Source organism: Plasmodium gonderi, assembly GCF_002157705.1.
Source record: "Plasmodium gonderi DNA, contig: Chr01, whole genome shotgun sequence".
Classification (NCBI taxonomy): Eukaryota; Apicomplexa; class Aconoidasida; order Haemosporida; family Plasmodiidae; genus Plasmodium; species Plasmodium gonderi.
The window spans coordinates 238241-259717 of record NW_021628925.1 but is presented as its reverse complement, the minus strand read 5'-3'; the positions used below and the strand labels follow the sequence as shown (position 1 = coordinate 259717).

Sequence of the window (21477 nt, the reverse complement as noted above, 5' to 3'; positions counted from 1 at the left end):
TATCATTTTATGTTGAAAAAAAAATAAAAAAAAAAAGGATGCTGCTTGGGATTATTAAACCCCCTCCCCCTCTTCTCTCACTTTTTTTTATTTTGTTCTTTTTCCACTTAAGTCGAAGCTACTCCAACTAGGTTAATTTAACTGTTTCACTCGAAAGTTTGTTTAATTTTGCTTAATTTTGTTTTGTGTATGTGTTTTTTTTTCTTTTTTTTTTTTTTTTTTTTTTTTTTGCTGCTGTTCATATTTTTTCGATGTAAAAGGAAAATACTCACCTTTGCTAATTATTTAGAAAAGTTTTCTCTATTGGTATTCCTCTTATCCCATAAGCAATCAGTGTTGGTAGGGGGAAACATGATTATACAACATTAATAGGTCCTCCCGTTTGTGTAAATATATATAAAAACATATGCAACATCGCAAGGCCCCTAAAAAAAAAGAAAATTCACAGAACTTTGTTAAAACTGTGGTTCACTATGTTTGTAGTTTTCCCTTTTTATTTTTCATTTTTTAAATTTAAGAATAATATATATGCTAATTTTCACAATTGTCGCCGTTTACCTACTGCACGGCAATGAGCACGTTCTGCCAGTACATATGGCATATAATATGTTAGATATATATGGATAAAAAAAAAAGGTTTACATTTATATGGACGTATTATGATAAAATAACACACCTTTGCTCGTGTTATTTTACTTAATTTTTTTTTTTTTTTTTTGATATTGCTGATTATGAAAATTTGTGCCAAGGATGTGGTATGTTTCTTCCCTCGCTCCAATTAATGAAGTGGAAACGTGTGTATATAGTAAATATTCTTTACTACGCTTTTAAAATTTTGCTCAGCATTGAAATTTCAACGATGAATATTTAATTTTGCGTATTGGAATCGGAGTGAATTGAGTTATAATAAATTGCGAATATGTTTTATTTTATATATATATAACCCCACTTCGTGTAAAATAGTAGTGATGCATTATAAGGGAATATGAACAATATTATCAAGTATTGATTTTTATATATTTATGAATATTAAAATTTATATAATAACACAATTTAAAAAAAAAAAAAAAAAAAAAAAAAAAATTTAAACCATCAACTTTGTTTCATTTCATTGTAAAAATCAAAAAATACAATTGAAAAAATTTCGCTGACCGAATATTTTTTTCCATATCTGTTCGTAAGAGCCAAGGGTATACTATTTTTATTTTTTAAAAAGGCTTTATTTAATTTAATTAAATTTTCTTTTCCAACTTTTTACTGTCCCTTTTTTTTAAAAAAATAAAACAATGGGTTGCATTCAAAACGTTCATCCGAAGAAGTACGGCCAAGGATCTAGGCAATGGTAAGTCAAAATAAAATAAAAAATAAAAAATAAAAGAAAAATGTATATATTGTATGACCTGTATATAAATATGGGATGAGGAGAGGTGTTGAATGAGGGAAGCTAAAACTGCTGAACTGAAGGAAACTGCAAAACAGTTGAAATGATTAAAATGCCGAAATGATTGAAAACGTTACAAATTGGCCTCGGCTATACTTGTGCAGAGGGGATGAGAGTAGGATGTCGTCTGAGGGACACATACCCCCAAACCAAGCAGCCCAACGCGAATACATATTTGGGAATACATGACACCATAGTATATATACCCAAGTGATGTGAGTGTATTTTTTTTTTTTTTTTTTTTTTTTTCACTTTGGTGTTGTAAGAAGATGCAGCGCGAAAAGGGGATGGAATTATGAGAGGCATATTTTACTATGCCATAATTTTTTAAGAAATGAATAATCGTATCATTACGAAAACACATTTTCATGATAATTAAAAAAATGTGAATAATTTGATGTTCATCATTATCTGTGAGCTCAAAGAAAGGGGAAAATGTCCATATAGAGTCTCATAACTTTTTCCCCCAATTTGTTTTCATACTTACTGAGTGCCTAATATGTGTATTCGTCCTCTTGTATTTCTCCACATAACGTTATACATATGCAACCTCTCATTTTTGCACCCGCTTCTTTTTTCTCCTATGCAGCCGAGTGTGCTCCAATAGACATGCCCTAATTAGAAAGTATAATATCAACATATGCAGACAATGCTTCCGTGAAAGGGCTGACATAATAGGTTTTAAAAAGGTACGTACCGCAATGAGAAGTATTTTCTTTCTTTTTTTTTTTTTTTTTTTTTTTTCTATCACTTGATATCAACATGATATTATGTGTACCTTATGCTTTTTTTAAAGTGCATATGTGCTGACGTAAGAACATAGTTCTGTTTATACACAAGCTTAATTTTTTTTTTTTTTTTTTTTTCCCACACTACAGTATAGGTAAATAAAAAAAAGAAAAAAAAAGAACAAGGAAAATGCTGAGAGTTTCTTCAGTTTCGTGTTGGAGAACTTACCCTAAAGGAGATATTTGATAGACGAAATAACTCTTTCCGGAATTTTTTTGAAAAACAAGATGAAGAAAAAATGCATATTACATATTATATACCTTACACATCCTGAGTTCATTAATTTTACGTATCATCTTAATGGGGAAGAGCAAAAAAAAGTTGAAAATGTCATTATGAAATAAGAAAAATTATTACATTAAATGAGGAAAAAATCGTATAGAAAGTTTTTTTTTTTTTTTTTTTTTTTTTTTTATATATATATATATGAAAATATTATACGTTAAAATTGGTTAGACCTGTTATATCTAATTACCACTGATACAGTTGTATAATAAATACACTTGAAAATGTGAGTCATGTTGTAAAATTCCAGTTTTGCTTTATTTCATTTTAGCTTGACGCACCTTTTTTTGCTAATATAAATTGAAGTGACTTTTTCAAAAATATTAATCAACATTTTTACAATTTAATAGAAAAAAAAAAGAAAAAAAATAGGTAGAAAATATTAAAATGTAACAAAAAAAAAATATTCGTTTAACCCCCCCTCCCCACCTATTCATATCATCGTATTTCATTGCTTTTTTTTTGTTTACTCCTGTTTTGGGTATATTGCCACACTAATAAAGCAAAACGGAAAATTTGCGCTCTTTTTTTAAGAAACTAAAATGAAAAAGGTGTATCAAAAAAAGAAAAAAATTCAACAGAAATAGGACTACTACTTTTGCACACATACTAGCTTTTATACAACACTCCTACACGCATCATTGTGTGAAAAGTTCATTTTACTTTTTCATTTTAACTGCTTCATCTTCATGCTATCATTTAATGGGTTAAAATAAAGAAAAATAAAATAAAAGATTTTTTTTATAAAACGTGGAGAAAGAACTAACATAATAGGGATCTTTTTTAACTTCATTAGCTTGACTGTTAGATGAAATTCATAGTCTCATTTTCTGACGCTACGCTAATCATTACTTTTACTGGTTTATGATAATAAGGGACTATCGAAAATGAAGTGCCACAAATGTATTAACATGCACACACATATGTATCATTATATATGTACATACAAACAATATACGAGTTGCCAAGTGGGTTATGCGTATATTGTTAAATAGCAATTTAGCTGACATCGGTACACGGTTAAAAAAAATGAAAAAAAGGCAGAAACAATGAATATGATTTGTGTGAAACACTTAAGTGTCGTCTTTCAAAATGCGACATACAGAAGTATTCATACTTTAAGAAAAGTAATAGAGTCAGGATTCTCCCCCGTTTCTTTATTTATTTTTCTCCCCTCTTCTGCAGCTATTATTTTTTCTCATATTTGGGGCTAATTTTTATTTACCCAATTATTCAGTTATTTTTACCCCCAATTAATGCAAAAAGGATGGCTAAAAAAAAAAAAAAAAAAAAAAAAAAAAAAAAAATGATAAAAAATTCTTCGTACATTCATAGCCTTGTAAAGAGGGAAAAAATAGTAAATTCTTGTACGTTTTTGTGCAGCATTTGTAGATCAAGGTCAATTTTAAGTAGTCGAAAATGGAATAGTACTATGACTATGGGAGGGGAATTAAAAATGGAAAGTGAAGGAAGATATTCTCGTAATTATAAAATAAGAACTAGCCATATTGAAGACGTAAAGATTGATGAAACCAGTTGGAATAAAACAGGGAAAGACAAAATAGGGAATGATGAAAAGACGAATCGAAGGAATGTCAGCAGAAGAAATTTGAGAGGTGCACATCTAAAAGAGGAATTACAAAATACAAGCTTCCTTGAATTTAACTTCAAAACGGACATCTATTTAAGATTAAGCGAAATGAAAATATTTACCCCTACGGAAATTCAAAGGAATGTAATACCATTGTTACTTCAGGGTAGAGGAGGTTGCGAAGAGCAGAGGAACGAAATGTTTGCTTGTGATGAAAATAAAGACATTTACAATGAAATATTGAAAAGTAGAATTCAGGTAAATGAGTACTTAAGAACGAACTTTAGGGAGAGGGATGATTTTTACGACATTGGAAAGTACAAAACGACTGGTGATGGTAAAGAGGATAGTAGATGTGAGAATGTAAACGGTTGTGCAGGGGGTGTAAAACCGAGTGGTCAATCAAAGGAATTAGGGGAAGGAAAAGAAAAATGCTTCAATGATGTTTATCTTATAGTAAGCCCTGATAACACGGGGAAAACATTAAGCTATTTCCTTCCAATTCTTAACAACTTTTACTTGAATAATGAAAAAATTATGAAAAATTTGTCTAACTTTTACCATTTCTTAAATAAATATAATTACAAAAAATTTCGAAATAAATTATTTCGAAAAAAAGAAAAATTAAAATGTCTTAAAAATAAAAATGAAAATTTATTTTTTCATATAGCATATGAGAAGTATAAAATACGAAATAGATACATATACATGAGAAAGTATAAGAATTATAATCTCAGCAGCAGTTATATTAAAAATAAAAGAAATAATCAACTTAATTGCTTGAAGCACAAAAAAAATGTTTTTTTCCCTTATGCAATTATATTAACAAACACGAGAGAAGCAGCATTTGAACTTTATTCATTCCTGAAATCTTTTGATATAAATATAGAACTGTTAACTGGAGGATATTTATATAAAAAAAAATCCCTTAAGAAATTTCATATTGAAACGTTGTCCCCATTGGATAGTAGAAGAAGAGATGAAGGTGAGTACGACACTGAAAATATGTTTGGAAATGCAAATATGAAGAGTGAATTTCTGAAGACAAATGATTTTTTAAAAAAAATTAGTAAAAATGTGAAGACAGGGACGAGAGTTATAAACTACAACATCGACATCATAATTGGAACCCCTGATAAAATTTTCGAAAAAGTAGACAATTGTAAAAATAAACATTTATATAATTTTAAATTTTTAAAATATGTAGTCGTGGAGCAATCCGAAACATTATGTAATGTATTTAACGAAAAGAAGTTACAGCTTCTGTTTAATCACATAAAAAATTACACCAACATGTACTATTTTAGAGGTACAAAAGCGGGCAATGTCTTACCAATTGAATACACTCATGATGAAAGCACAGGTCATAATGATATCCATTACGATCCCCCAGAATGTAAAAAGAAAGATGCAGATTTAGAAAATGAAGGGGTGCGTACAAACAGTAGGAAGGGGAGAAGTAGACGTAATCTTAGAGATATGGAAAAAAAAAATGTTGAAAAAGAAGAAGTAGATGATAAGGAATGTCTAGATGAATATAAAATTTGTCATATGGAAAAGGGCACTTTTGAAAAAAGTGAAAGAAAATGTGGACCTTCTAATTTTTCTGATGGGAACAGTATGTCGATTTCTGCATGTGATGAAATTCGAACAGATGAGAATACTACAGAATGTGGAAAAACTCCCGAACATAGAGAAGGCACCGACGTTTTTTCCTATGAAGCAAGTATTACAACCGAGAGTAGCAGATACAAAGAGGAAAGAACATGCAGCAGCAAAAAGAAAGGAGAAGAAAATGTTGCAAACATAATCCATTATACCAATAATGGAAATTGTGGAAATAGTGGAAATGGCGAATATAGCAAAAATGAAAAGAACACTCTGAATTCGAATATTCCGATATCAATATTCGTATCAGCAACGAAAACCTTCTGCATAAGTGAATTTCTAAGCAACAATGTGAGAAGTAAATATATCCAGCAGATTATAAACATGAAGAGTCACGACATCAGCTCTGAAATGAAACATGTTTTCATTAACAGCAAAAATAAAGAAAAGGTTGCCCTTCTTTTGGAGCTATTAAATAGTAAGCGTGTGAAAAAGTGTACAGGTGGGGTGTACCATTCTAATTTTTTCAATAGGTATGTAATTTTTTGCAATACAAGAAAGAGCGTACAAAATTTGAAAGACGTTTTATCAGAACTGAAATACAAAGTTAGCTGTATTCATAATGAAATGAATTACAAGGAGAGAAGCCAAAACTATCGAAACTTTAAAAAGAACAGAACAAATATATTGATATGCACCAATATTTTAAGTAGAGGGGTACAGTTCGAGAATTGTGAAATAATAAATTACGACATTAGCAACAATATAAATGATTATATTTATAAATCCAGCAAAGTGTCATGTAACAGTCATAATGGAAATTATAGCAGCAAAAACAATTCATTAACCTCCTTTTTTAACAAAAAAAACGTACCACTGGTTAATGACATAATTGAAAAAACGGTTGATAAGAAAAAAATAATTTTTCAAAATTTAAATAAAAAAGTAAGTAAAATGCTAAAATTACAAAATAAATATTACGATATTGTAAAAAAAAAAAAAAAATATCAAAAGAGGGGTGGACGAAAAGCTTTGCATATAGCACCCAGACGAAATTGTTTAAGCAAAAAAAATAAAATCTTATCCAAAAAATTATATTTTTATAACAAAATGAATCTAGAGCGTAAACGATTAATAAAAAAGGGAATTCTCAAAGGCCATGAAAAAATTCCAAGATTTCCGAATAGAAAAGTTGAGGTCTATGATAGTAATGAATATAATGCTATCCATAGGTTGGATGATGGTGCCCTACAAATTTTAGCTAAAAAGAGAAAAACAAAAAAAAATAAAAATGGAGATCGAACAACGTATGAAGAGGATACCATTGTTTTGGAAAACATGCCAACCTATGAGGATGAGACGAAAGCCAAGGAGAAGAGTCATCAAAAAAAGACATATTTTTAGAGAGACATTTATCGTGTGCACCAAATACTGTTTTATATACCTTTCTCTTCTTCCCCTAGAACATGCATATAAACCATGTAAGAATTACTATTTTTTTTTTTTTTTTTTTGTGTTAAGAAGAAATGGGGATGGTCTTTTTATATATGCTTATTATGTCAGCCTTCAAATTAATTAAAGGAGAAATGCATACACAGGAAAAGACCTCAAAACCAGGGTGCAATACATTTTGAATTATGCAATAAGATCGTTCTAGTGTAGCCAAATCTCAAGTTTTGTTTATCCATTCACATGTCACCCCTTTGGGATGCATAATATTGTAGGAAAAAAACAACAACTAAGCCGCACACATTGCCGTATTTTTAAATTGGTTATCAATTTAATAAAATACCAGAAATTTGTTCTTTTCATTTGCGTCCAAGGGTAATAGTTGGATTTTCCTTATATATATATATATATATATATATATTTTTCTTTTTTTTTTTCACATACACGTATCGAATTATACTGGTTCATAAGTTATTTATTTTATTTTATTTTTCTTGTCAAAAATATATAGCTATGCCTGATGGGGTAGAGAAAATGGTACTATATTTCTGGAAAATATTCTTAAAAGAACTCATCAGGGCTGTACCTTTTTATATTGAAGTTTTGTGTCTCAATCATGTGAGATCTTTTTTTTTTTTTTTTTTTTTTTCGATTTGCATAATTTCACATGTGGACTTTATAACAAATAGGGTTGTCTTGGATCTTACATGTAGAGAAGCGGAACAAATATAATCTTAAAAAAAAATAAAATATTTGTGTAATCCCCACATCCACATGTTTTGTGCATGGGTTTTGTTTGAAGGGGAAATAATGAGAGAGCTTCGATTCCGATGGAAATGCTAGGTTAATCTTTAATTTTTATTTCGTTCCGTTTCGTTTTTTTCTTTATTTAAAAAAAAAACGGAAAAAAACTTCAACGTTTTACAACATGTTTTAAAAGTGGGGCAAACCCCAACGCAGCTGTGATACTCGGGCTGAGGAAAAAATATGCACATGTTTTTTCCTTTTATTTTTTATTTTATGCTTTTTTTTGCTTTATTTTATTTTGTGCTTTTTACATTTTCATAAAATAACCCAAGAAAACATTTCTTAAGTTTTTCTTTCGTGAATAATATCTGTTTACATAGGTGCATGATTGAAAAGATATTTTTTCAAAAAAAGGAAACAAATAAAAGTTTAGCAATGTGGTCACGATCGGGTAAAATGCTAATAAAGAGCTATGATGAAATGAAAGGCATGATGATATTATCTATGCTTTCTTTTAAAAATAAAATACGGAAGGGAAGCAACAAAAAGGTATTACTTTTGTGTAGAAGATAAAGTTTTAAAGTTGCACAACTTATCAATGTTTTTTCTTTTTGCATGTATATGTTATAATATTTGTGAAGATTATTCGAAAAGGGAATTTTAAATCTGTTAACTATATATATATATATGCATATATATAATATGTGTGTATTTTACATGTATGTATTTTACATGTATGTATATGATATGTATGTATATGATATGTATGTATATGATATGTATGTATATAATATTATGTATTAATATATATGTTAAATACACACATGTATACACTATCACTTTTTATACCTTTTTTACCTTCATATAAATGTTTAAAATAGAAACATTACACATGAAGCATGTGCATAAAATCGAGTTTGTAGCTATAATTAGAGAATTTATTTGTTTGTGTTTTTTTTTAACTTTTCAAAAAATTTCCTGATCCGAGTAGACGAAAAAAAAAAAAAAAAAAAAAAAAAAAAATTTGAAGCATGGCGAAAGATTAACTCATTCGGAAAAATTTATGTTAAAAATGATAAGTATAAATATATATGCAATGCTTATATAAATTTATACATATTATTTTGTACATATTTACATACATAATTTTTTTTTTTTAAAACTCTTTTTAAAGATCTCAATAAAAGTTCCATTTTGTTTCCTTTTTAACCTTCACTTTATGAAACTTATTCATTCTCTGGAGTTTTTAATATACAAGTGAGTACCAAAGTAAAAGTGTTACAAACGTATGTACATTATATATGTAACTCATGTTCATAAAATTTATGCATATGTCCCACCACCACCCCACCCACATTGTTTCTGTTTTACATTGTGCGTCAAGGATGATATAAAAACATGTTCGTACCAATATATATAATCCATTCACTCGTGTACGAACATGTATGCACGTATTCAGTTGCTTACAATTGACAAACAATTCACATATGAGCAACATGAGAATTATGCACATCCAGTTTCCTAGTCTCAACATGCATACATACATCGCAAAACATATTTACGTGAACACAAATGTATATGCATGAGTACACTGTATATAAGCCTTCCGTAAATTCACTGCTATAATTTACTTGAATAAGCACATGCCTTTCACCACATACACACATACGTACACACGAGTAGGTAGGTACATATGCACACACACCTCGCATCCATGGGAGTATAACTAAAGGTGTTATACCTTTCCTCTCATCTGATTAATATATATCCAGGTATTGTGTATAATGCCCCCTTTGAAAGTCATGAACTTATTCCACAAGTAAAATTTGTTTTATGTTTTTATATCCAATAAAACCCATACATTTAATTTATCAAATTGAAATTATGAGATCAGGTTTAATGATCACTATTTTGTTGTACATTTAAACTTCTGCATTTAAAAGGAAAAGAGAAAAAAAAAAAAAAAAAAAAAATTCATGACAAAAAAGCTTATATAAAAAGAAAAGAAATGTCTTACTCATTTTTCAAGCATTTAGTATAATTGTAAAGAATAAATTACATCTGTATATGTCAGGGATAGTGATTTAATTTTGCACAACAAAGTGTATCTATTTTCATTGATCCCTGCTTGATTACTAATGTTATTTGCTTCATTATTTCGCGCTTATGTAATTATGTGAACGCACACATAGATACACACATTCGTATACATACACATATGGGTTAACAATCCTTTCATTTATCTGAGAATAAATCTTTTTAATTAACGCACAGATTAACGCTTCATAAGAACATTTAAATATACCATTTTATGAGGGCAATTTTTTCAGCACCCATCTGTGTATTGTACACAAAAAAAAAAAAAAAAAAAAAATACATAGGTCAATTGGCTGAGAAATTACAAAAATTTGCTCACATTATGCATATACATAACGTATATAGATATATATGGCAAAACAATAAATTTTATATAATTGAATTTTTTTGCTTCTGCTTAACCTGCTTTCGTTAACTGCCGAATTATTTTATTTTTTCTTTTTTTTTTTTATCATATACATTTGGTTTCTTGTGGAATGTTGGATCCGCTGAACTAGCTGTAATTCTTCGGTGCTAGGACGTTTACAGTTTTCCATATTATCTATCCCATATAACCAAAGAAATAACACTGATGAATGCATACAATACTGAAGGAAGGTATTTATTAATAATCTATGAAAAGGTATTTAAAATAATTTATATAAAGAATTTAAAAGACAACAAAAATGAGGATGTTAAAGTGCCATCATTGTTTATTTTTCGAGAAAGTGGGAAATGTTCGGAGAAATTGATAAATAAAGATAAAATTCGAAAAAAAGGTAAAAAATTTGGAAATATAATAAATGAATTAATCATTGATAATATTATAGGTACCATTGAAATTCGAAACGAATTATTTTTATTTGTTGTTGACAAATGGAAATTATTATGTAAATTTTTTTATTTAAATAAATATAGAAGTATATATAAAATAGAAAAGGTGCATTATATACCGTATAATATAAATATAGTTTCCTTAAATACAATAATTAATAATGCTCTGAATGTCGATGATAATTCAACAAATTATTTTATTAATCATTTGAGAAATCATGAAGATATAGGAAGAAATTTTGAAATCATAAATAACAGTGGTCACAGTCACACAACGAGACATGATCTTCATGAGCTCAGAGGTGAGAAGAACAAATATTGTAAGAATGATCAACGCATTCACAATCTCAATGACAGAATTAACAGTTCTGCCAAAAATACACATTCCAATGATCCTTCCCATGAACCGTACAGTTCAAACAGTGAAATTGAAAAGAGTTACCATATAGAAGATGATAATATATACAATAAACATTTTGTAAACCACAATGGAAAAGTAAATAATAATACAGTTATTAATAGACCTAACAAAATTTCAAATGAGTTCGAAATGGGAATTAATTCCATGGATCATCGAACGTATAGAAATAATAATTATGTTAAAAAAGAGGAGAAAAATAAAAAAATTTTAAATTTTAATACTGCAAAAAAATGGCTGACTAATCAGTTCAATCATAAAAATTTGTTAAATATAATTTCTGACATAACTAATTATGATGTTAGAGGAAACAGTGAGGGCACGGGAGTATCAACCTCTCGTGCACGGCGAGGAGGAAGTGTGAATAGTGGTCCTAGTGCAAACTATACACATCGAAGGATACAGAAAAATGAGGAAGAAACCATGAACACGAACTCATCAACTCTTGATGAAAACGAATTTATGATGCACATACTGAATGATAAGACAAACACATCGAGCAGGAACAATGAAAGCACAGTTAATAAGATTGACAGCAATCAGGATGTGCTCAAAAGCTTAGGTTCTAGAGATAAGGCAAATGGAAGTAATATGAACGATGCCCATACTAATGATAGCAATATATTTTTTTGTAGTAATAATAACATGAATAAAGAATCATATGGAAACTATGCGAATGAGATAAATATGAGACACAAAGATCCTGTTGATTCTCCAAAAATAAACATAAACCTAATTGATGATTTGTTTGAGGATAACCATAAGGACAATGAGAAAGTATCTATTTCTATGGTTGAAAATGATAATAAAGAAAATCACTTGAACAGTGTACTCTGTGATGACATGAAGGAGTTATGTTCCATGGAAGAGAGAAATTTCAAGAACCACCTTCAGGATCATAGAAATGTTCAAAATTATCCTGATCTGGGACCAGCTGTAGCTGAGCCCAATATGAAAGATGGTGGAATAGAAATAGGAATAGAAGAATCTCAGAATGAGACATACTCGAAGAAAAATAACTATAGTAATTACGATAAATTGATGTGTGTTGCCCATGATGATCAGAAAGGAGCACTAACTCTTTCTATGAATGAAAGTGAAAACTGTAACGAAATGCAAGAACAGAAGTATAAGTTAAATGATAAAAATAACGGAATGCGAAATGTTTCCGAAAATAATGCAACTGGAAAGGAAGGAAATATAAAGGACCTTATAAATAACTCTTACTTTAATGTAAGGAACAGCGTTGTAACATTAGATAATGTAGAAAATAATGAGAAGAGGAATTCACACCGTCTTAATTTGAAAAATCCAAATGATGAAAATATTAAAGGGGATGAGAAAAAAATGAATATTAAAATGGATATGCATAAAATGTTAAAAATGATTCAAAAGATTTTGACTATTCATATGTATTATTCGTATGATTATGACCTAACACAATGTATTCAAAAAAAAATGAAGAAAAATATTGAAGAGATAGAAGTACAACCCATACTTACTTCTTCAAGAACACATGGGAAAAAAAAATCATTTTTAAAAGTAAATGAAAAAAATTTTATGTGGAATTATCAAATGATAAAAAAAATTAAAAGTAAATGTAAAATAGATGATAACTGGTTTTGTTCAGTTATTCAAGGGTATATATCGTACACTTCTATTGAAATAAATAGAAGGTGTTTGGAACTACTTCTGATAAGTCGTCGTTCATCTGTCTTGGGAGGCACACGATTTAATAAAAGAGGAATAAACGATGATGGATATGTGGCTAATTATGTTGAAACGGAGCAAATTATCAGGATTAATAGTGGAAATATTAATTATTTGACTCGATTCGACAAAATAAATTTGATTGGAGATAGTGCCAAAAAGCAGAATGTAAATTTCGCCAAAGGAATCACTGAATTGGATACTCATAATAACATTCATGTTAATAAGTTTATGGAACTAGAAATTAACAGCACACAGGAGATAACCCAGCATGAGATGGGACATCACAGGAATGTCCATTCTAACATAGGAAAGGACTTGGAGGGAGATAAATCAGAACAAAATTATAGGAAAAGGTATAATCCATTGAATGAAGGGAAGAAAGGGCAAAATGAGAAGCGTGATTGTGCAATTGGTCATAACATCCAAAGCATTGCTAACGAGGCGATTAACCCAGTTGACAATAAAACATCATTTAACGATGTTCATAACGGGTCTGATCAGGCGAATAATCAGGCGACTACCTATGGCACCAATGACGGCTCCAATCACGGGGATAATTCAGAAAATGGCATTGGAAGCCAGGACCAAATGTACAGAGAGAGCAATCTCGAGAACAGAATAATATCGCTAGTCCAGATAAGAGGATCGGTGCCACTATTCTGGAAGCAGCACTCCATGTCATCTCATGTGAATATACAGAGATCATCCCTGTTAAGCATAAAGGCATTTAAGGAGCATAACAAGAAGTTAATCAACAATTATGGAAATAACATATACTACATAAACTTATTGAGTCAGAATAAAGGGAACGAAAAGAAGTTGACAAAAAAAATGATTGAAATGATAAATTATATTAAAAAGGATAAGTATTACAAGGAAAGAGATTTTATAAATTATATCGAATATGATTTTCACATTTCTGTGAAAAACAAAAGTTTTGAAGATGCTATGAACGATTTTATAAATAAAGTATTGCTTAAGGAGATAAAAAACGTGTCTTTTTTCATGGAACCATTGAGGAGTGCAGAAGTGAATGCAATCAATTTGAATGCAGACATGAGTAGTGGCAGTGCTAACAATAAGGACAATAATAATAAGAAGAACGACAGCAATGGGAGCAACATCGAAGGAAGCAATATCAAAGGAAGCAACATCGAAGGAAGCAATATCAAAGGAAGCAACATCAAAGGAAGCAACAGCAATAGTGGTAACAACTATTTGGGGAATAACGAATCGTCCATATATCAAAATGGAGTTTTTAGAACCAACTGTTTAGACTGCCTAGACAGAACGAATGTGTTCCAGTATTACTACACCTTATTTTTTATCCTTTACGTTCTGCATGTTTCGAAAAATGACATATTTTTAAAACCAGTAAAAAAATCCTACTTGTGTTTCTACAAAAATTTTAATACCATGTTTAATAATAAGAGTGTAACTATTCTGACGACACTTCCGACGGACAATTACTTGCTTGAATTTTCTGAGAAGTATGGCATAAATAATAATTACGAACATAGGAAGAGAAGCAGTAACAATAGTAGTGGTGCACTTGAAGAATTTTGCTATGTTGATGGGGAAGGAAGTATTAACAGTGGCAGCATTGCAAATAATATAAGCAACATGCACAGTCGTTGTAGCATGCACAGTGGTAGTGGCATGCACAATGGTAGTGGCATGCACAATGGCAGCAGCATACACAATGATAGTAGCAGCTATCATAATGGTAGCGAGAAGAGGGAATGTCTGAAAAATGAAATAATGAACCGAATGGAAAAAGAAGAAAAGCAACACCGAATGGGATACAATAATTACGAACGGGAAAATGAAAAAAAAATGAGTAATAGACCAGAACAATCAGATGAATATATACACATTTTAAAACATTTCTTTAAAAAAATGTGGGTAGAAAATGGTGATATTATTAGCACCCATTACACAGGAACAGGTAGCGTTTTCTCATCCCAAATAAATGTTGGAAGATCGTCATTAAGTACTAATATTGATCATGCAATTAAATCCATAGAAAGGTTTTATCAAAACAATTTTGAAGATAATTTTAGACAGGAATGTATCGATATTATATTATGCACAGGTAAATATAGCAAAACGAAAAGGAAAAATTTCATAGGTGGAGATTTTAATTATTTCTTAAATTATGGTAACTTTATGAATAAAGACACTTTTCTCAGTTTAAGAGGTAAAAACATAGGTCTCTCTATACCATATCTACCATATGGGAGAAGTTTGCAAATGAATAATGAAAAACTTCAGCATGAACAGCAACATAATAACTCTAAAAACAAGCATGAAAAGGTAAGAAGTAAAAATAAAGCATTCGAATTAAGCAGCAGTAATAGTGATTCTAGTGAAAAAAACACATATTCTAACAGTAGTGTTTTTTCACAAGACGACGAAGGGAGCATGCCAAGAGAAGGAAAAAAGCAGGTAAGAAGTTGTGCGAAGAACAAAAATGTTGACAAAAAAAAGTTGGAAGGAAAGAAAGCCAAAGAGAAATGTTTGGAGGAAAATGATAAAACGGGGAAAGATATATATTCCCATGATGGTGAAGTGAAAGAGAAGGAAGAGAAGGAAAATCATGAAGGAGAATCGGAAGAAGTTGATGATTATAACAAACAATTGCAGACACAATTATCACAACATTCTAAACATTTGACAAAATCTTTTAAATCGTTAAAGTCCTTGAAACGGGTCAAACTGAAGAAATCGAAGAAGAAAATTTTGGCGAATGAAATGCAAGATTCATTGGTAGACAGCGGAAGCAAGACGTACGAATTTGTTGAGGAGGATAAAAACACTCAGAAGCAGTCGAAGAGGGAAAAATCGCATGTGAAAAAAACTAAATCCACTAGCGATGTTAACACACGATCAAATGTAAATAATGACAGCAGTACAGATAGTTCGATAAATGGGAAGAGCAGTATTAGTAGTAGTACTACTAGTAACAGTAGTAGTACTGACAATAGCGTACAAAAAAGGAGGAAAAAGAAAATGAGAAGAAAATATAATAACAAAAAGAGTAAGGAAAAAAAGAACAAAAGCGATTTAGTGTATATGAAAAATTTATATAAAAAGAAAAATTATATATATAACATTCGAAATAGAAATAAGTATAGCGATTATTTAAATCATGATCTTATAAATCATTACTACATGGATTTTGACGATTCTAAAATTTCAAACTCTTATAGAAAAAAAAAAATGATGAATAATGATTATGAAGAGAAGATAGTAAAATTGTGGGCAGGTACTTGGAACTTGTGTGGAAATGATTTATATGAATTGAATGATATATCGTCATGGTTGAATCAGATTAATGAATGTATTGACATGTATGTATTTTGTTTTCAAGAAGTGGTAGAATTGACAGGGTTTAGAATTTTGATGAATATGAAAGACAAATTTAAAGAGAAAAAAATAGAGCAGAAAATTACACAATCTTTGGCTGAAATATCGCAAAGACAGAAAGAAATGTATATTAGAAGCAAAATTGGCACCAGTGCATACTTTGAAAATGGAACAATTAACAAAACGAATGAAAGACATATGGACAGTACTAATCACGGGGCGTACACTCCAGCCAACACCTACGATGACTATAAGTGCACTAACAACCACCCAATGAATAAGGAAGATTATTACGAAGATTATTTGAAATGTTTTAATGAAGCGTTCGTGTGTGATGGGGATCCTAGCATGGGAAAAGATTCCCACATAGGTATTGGCACCAACGGTATGCACAACGAAAGAAGAAAAGGATCTGAGAAAGAGGTAAGAAAAAGCATCGATCAGAATGGGGTCCTTGATATTTCTAAAAGTTGCTTTTTGAACAATTACTTTAACAATTTAGAGAAGGATGAGCTACAACAGGTGAAGCAGAATGAGAAAGAACAGGTGCTAGAGCAAGGCCAGAATAAGAGCATCAGTACGCCAAACTTGTATTCTCAGAATGATCAGAGGAAGTCGTTCAATCTGAACCTTATTGAAGAGGACCACTTAAATGATCAAAGGAAAAAAAGCGAAAATTTAATTTTTTTACATGAACATTCAGAAAAGAATGAACTATTGGAAAAGGCAAACTCAAAAAATAATACAAATAATAAACATAATAAAAGAAATCAAAGTAATAACATACTAAATCTTTTAGAGTTTCGGGACAGTAATGGTTGTAACCTTTTAGGAGATCATATATTAAAAAGTAATGATACTAATATTAGTTCCAATATAAATGAAGTTTTTGAGAATACATCTTTGAATAATTCAAATAAGAAGTTACACGATTCTTTATACAATAGTGGAGATATTTTTAATCAGCTTGATAATGGAAACAGTATAAATAATGATGATGAAGATGTTGCTGTTAAAGGGTCGAATGATAAAAAAAATTTCCATAATTTGAATCATGTAAATATGGACAATATAGGGAAGAATAAAGACGTTGAGAAATGTAAAATGGAGAGAAGACAACATAGCAATAGCAATAGGAAACAGGTTGTAGAACCCTGTGTTGACAATTACAAAAGATATGACAAAATGGAATATCAGAAAAAAAGGGGCATCAAAAGTTTTAACATTTCAACTATTCATGATGTTTTTGACGAAAGTAATAATTGCAACACACCTAATTTGATACATTTGGAAAATGATAAGTTTGATGACATACATATGGGCATGCATGAACGGGCCAACAGTGTAAATACGCATAATCATAGAGAAGGAAAAAACATTCAGAGGTGTGGCTCGGATGAATACAGTGGGTGTAGAAATGAACATGATGGTCATGGTAGTGCACCTTGTAACAATGAAAAAATGTCGTTAGAAAATAATGGCGATTTTTTGAAGAATGAATCAAACAAATACTTTTTAAATTTAAAAAAATTTAAATATGTGAAGCTAAAGTCAGTATCCATGATAGGATTGTTTATTATAATTTTCATTGATGAAGGGTTAGTTGACTATATAAGAGAAATAGAAGTGTGTAAGGTGAAGGTTGGTTTAAAAGGTAATACAGGGAATAAAGGAAGTGTATCCATAAAATTTCGATTAGGCTTTAACTCCTTCTGTTTTAATAATATCCATTTAGCATCAGGGCAAACAAATATTTTTGAAAGAAATAGCCAGATGCAAAGTATACTAAGTAACAGTTTTCAGAACCAAGAATTAAATAACTTATTTAACTTCGATTATTTTTTTGCGTGTGGAGATTTTAATTTTAGAATTAATAAAAGTCATGAAGAAGTTTTCAACTCAATTGCAAAAAAAAAGGCAAATCAGCTATTAAATTATGACCAGTTCATATATAATAAGTTGTATAACATTCTCCCATTTTGCCTTTTTTATGAGCACCCTATTATGTTTAACCCGACCTACAAGTACAAGAAAAATTCAAACATGTACGACGTGAGGAGGACTCCAGCATGGTACGTTTTGAGATGACGTGGTGCAGATCCACCCATCCATCTTGCTAGATCATCCAGAATTTCTGTGCCTATGTTCGTATACATATTCCCATTTGCATGTGCACACACGTGGTTACTCATGTGTACTGACCTTTGGGTCACGTGACTAATTTATCTGTATATATTTTTTTCGAACGTGCTTCCCCCACTTTTTTTTTCAAAAATAGGTGCGATAGGATATTAGTAAGCGGGAAATTAATACATCTGTCGGAGATGGAGAAGAAGAGGAAAGAACATATGGCACAAATGTTCAATTCTGAGAAAGAAGACCCAAGTAAAGGTGCACATAGAGACATGGATGATCATAGGGACAACAGTAAAAATAGTCAGGAAAGGAAAATGCATCAGTTAAAGCAGCAGAGCAAAGAATTCGGCAGCAACAAAACAGAGGATTATAATGCGAACGATTTTTATCATAATGATAAAATATATTTTAATTACTTAAATTATAAGACACACAATAATTTTTTTTCAAGCGATCACAAGCCTGTGAGTGCAATTATAGAATTAAAAGTATTTTTTGATAAAAAGGATATTGAATATAAACTTCTTAATTCGTATAGTCTTAGAACAAATGACGAATTCGTTAATTTGGCCAAAAATTCCAGCAATACTAGTAATAGTAGTAACAATAAGAATAATAATTTATTGGATTACTTTTTTCCCAATAATTATGGTTTAAGCAAATATACTGTGTATCCAATCTCTCAAATTTTAAATTACTCAAACAATTTAAATAACAAATTTAAGAACGAAATGAATGAACATTCATTCCACCAAGATGCGATAAAAAATATAGAACAGCTCGATGATCTTTCTTGTGCTAAGTAAAGAGGGTATACATGCTAATTTTTTTTTTTTTTTTTTTAAATTATGAACAGCAAGGAAAGAGTAAAATAAACAGACAATAAAAAGAAAAAAACAAGACAAAAAGCACATGGCAAAACAAGAAAAAACACGTTACTTATTGAAAGGTTAAATTGAGTGAATATTTACATGATGAATATCATATGCATGTGTATTTTTTACGCGTGTGTGTTAAGATTTGCAAACACATCCCCGATGCTTGTAAAAAAAAAAAAAAAAAAAAAGAAGTAGATATAGTTCTTAATATGTGTAATGAAGGTATACACATATGCACGAAGTCGTATGTGTATTCGTTCTTACACTCTTTATGTGGGGTTATATTCTTACCTCCATCTAGACGAATATTCTATTTTTTCTTTATTTCTTTTTTTTTTTTTTTTTTTTTTTTTTTTTATGTTTATTTTATTTGTAATGTTTTTTGTTTTTCCTTTTTTTTGCAAATTTCGAATTTATACATTTTGTTACTCTCCTATCCTCATCCTATATGAATGTTTTAAGTTGATAATACAATTTCCTGTGTATTATAAATAATATGTTAAATTAAAATTTACATTAACGTACATCTCTCTCTTCCATTTTTTTTTTTTTTTCTTATAACCTATTTATTAAATGAATGCATTTTTGTCGAATATTAATTTGCAAGGCTGTGTGTATTTGTATGCCGTGAGTATGGTTTTATGATTGAGAAGTATATAGCTTATTACACATGTGTATGTCCCACATATACGTGTCCTGCATCTGCATATGGGCATATACATTAATATGCACCTATAAACATATGCATTGTGTACACAGGTGTGAACTGCTTTTTTATTCTTTATTTTTGTTCATTATTTTACTCTTTATTTTTCTTTTCTTTTTTTTTTTCTTGTTTTTTTTTTTTTTTTTTTTGTATACATATTTTTTAAGTAAACTTGATAAAAAGAAAATAGAGAATAAGTGGGGGTTAATAAATAATTAAAACTTTTGAATCAGTCAACATTCGATTCATTGTTTTAACATTAAAATTTTTAACGTATATAAATGTGTTTCAAATTTTTCCAGTGCTTTCAAAAAAATTGTTTTATTTTTATTTTTCTGTTTGGCAGAGTTCATTTTTTGTGTCTTTTTCATTTTCTATTTCATATTTTTTTTTCTTTTTTTTTTTTTTTTTTTACTTAATTTTGTACATCAATGTGAAACATTTCTTAATACAACAAATTGTTCATATAAGAACAAAAAAAAAAAAAAATCATTTTTTTTTTTCGTTGAAAGAAAATATAGATATATATCCATTATCGAGAAGACATCAGAAACGGATAAAAATGAATAAGGTACCTTTGCTTTTTTTCATTTAAAGAAAAATGGTATAACACTCCTATGTGGCCTTATGTCTCATGTTGTCCATATTTATTATGTGTATTTTTTCATAAGAATAAGAAAATGAATAAATCTAAATGCGGAATTTTTGCTAAGGTAAAACTGTAAATTTTTTTTTCATTCGAATTAAAAAGGTATATCGTTAAAAATGACCTCGTAAAAACATTAGGTAAAAAAAAAAAAAAATAAAAAAAAATAAGTGCTTCAGTAAAACGATATCTACAAGAAAGAAAAAATGTTGTATATGCACACATGCAATGGTTGAACGAAGAAATGTGTCATTTGAACATTATTTGTAGGCAGTTTTAAGGGTACACTTGTTTCTATAAGAGTATATAATGCATACAGAACGTAGGGATATATTTCACTATGTATAAAGGATAGAAATTGAAGTAGATAAAAATTTTGTGCTTTACCTTGTATGTTTTAAAATGAATAATGGCTACTTTGAGGAACTTAAACACAAGGGGGAATTTGCCTTAAGTGCGTATTTCAACTTTATATAAAATTTGCAAACGTTAAGATAAAACCGGAAAATGTTATTGATAAAACGAAACAAAAATGGGTGAACGAGCATGGTATACAAAAAAGTGTCTTTTTCCCATTTTAAAAAGGAATGTTGGCGTTTATTTTGATAAAAACCCAATTGCACTATTTCACATATCACACAATAATATACATTTTGTGTTTTAAATAGTAAAAGAATAAGAAAAAAAAAAAAAAAAAAAAAAAAAAAAAAAAAAAAATTATTTTCTCTTCCTCCTACATCTTTAGTATTTTTTTGCACCAAAAAAACCCAATTTTTTTTTTTTTTTTTTTT

At 29.5% G+C, this 21477-nt stretch overlaps 3 protein-coding genes across 3 annotated transcripts; all 3 read left to right on the top strand.

Moving 5' to 3' along the window:
• Positions 1-1286: 1286 nt before the first annotated feature.
• Positions 1287-2328, top strand: PGO_010400 (40S ribosomal protein S29; the record flags this gene model as incomplete). The annotated part of the gene is made up of 3 exons (XM_028685684.1): positions 1287-1342; positions 2031-2130; positions 2320-2328. 3 exons carry the CDS (start codon positions 1287-1289, stop codon positions 2326-2328), a joined length of 165 nt encoding a protein of 54 aa, XP_028541485.1.
• Positions 2329-3821: 1493 nt separating this feature from the next.
• Positions 3822-7118, top strand: PGO_010390 (RNA helicase; the record flags this gene model as incomplete). The annotated part of the gene is made up of 1 exon (XM_028685683.1): positions 3822-7118. One exon carries the CDS (start codon positions 3822-3824, stop codon positions 7116-7118), a length of 3297 nt encoding a protein of 1098 aa, XP_028541484.1.
• A 3460-nt stretch (positions 7119-10578) lies between these two features.
• On the top strand, positions 10579-19262 carry PGO_010380 (inositol-phosphate phosphatase; the record flags this gene model as incomplete). Its single annotated transcript, XM_028685682.1, has 2 exons — positions 10579-18392; positions 18599-19262. 2 exons carry the CDS (start codon positions 10579-10581, stop codon positions 19260-19262), a joined length of 8478 nt encoding a protein of 2825 aa, XP_028541483.1.
• Positions 19263-21477: the final 2215 nt, after the last annotated feature.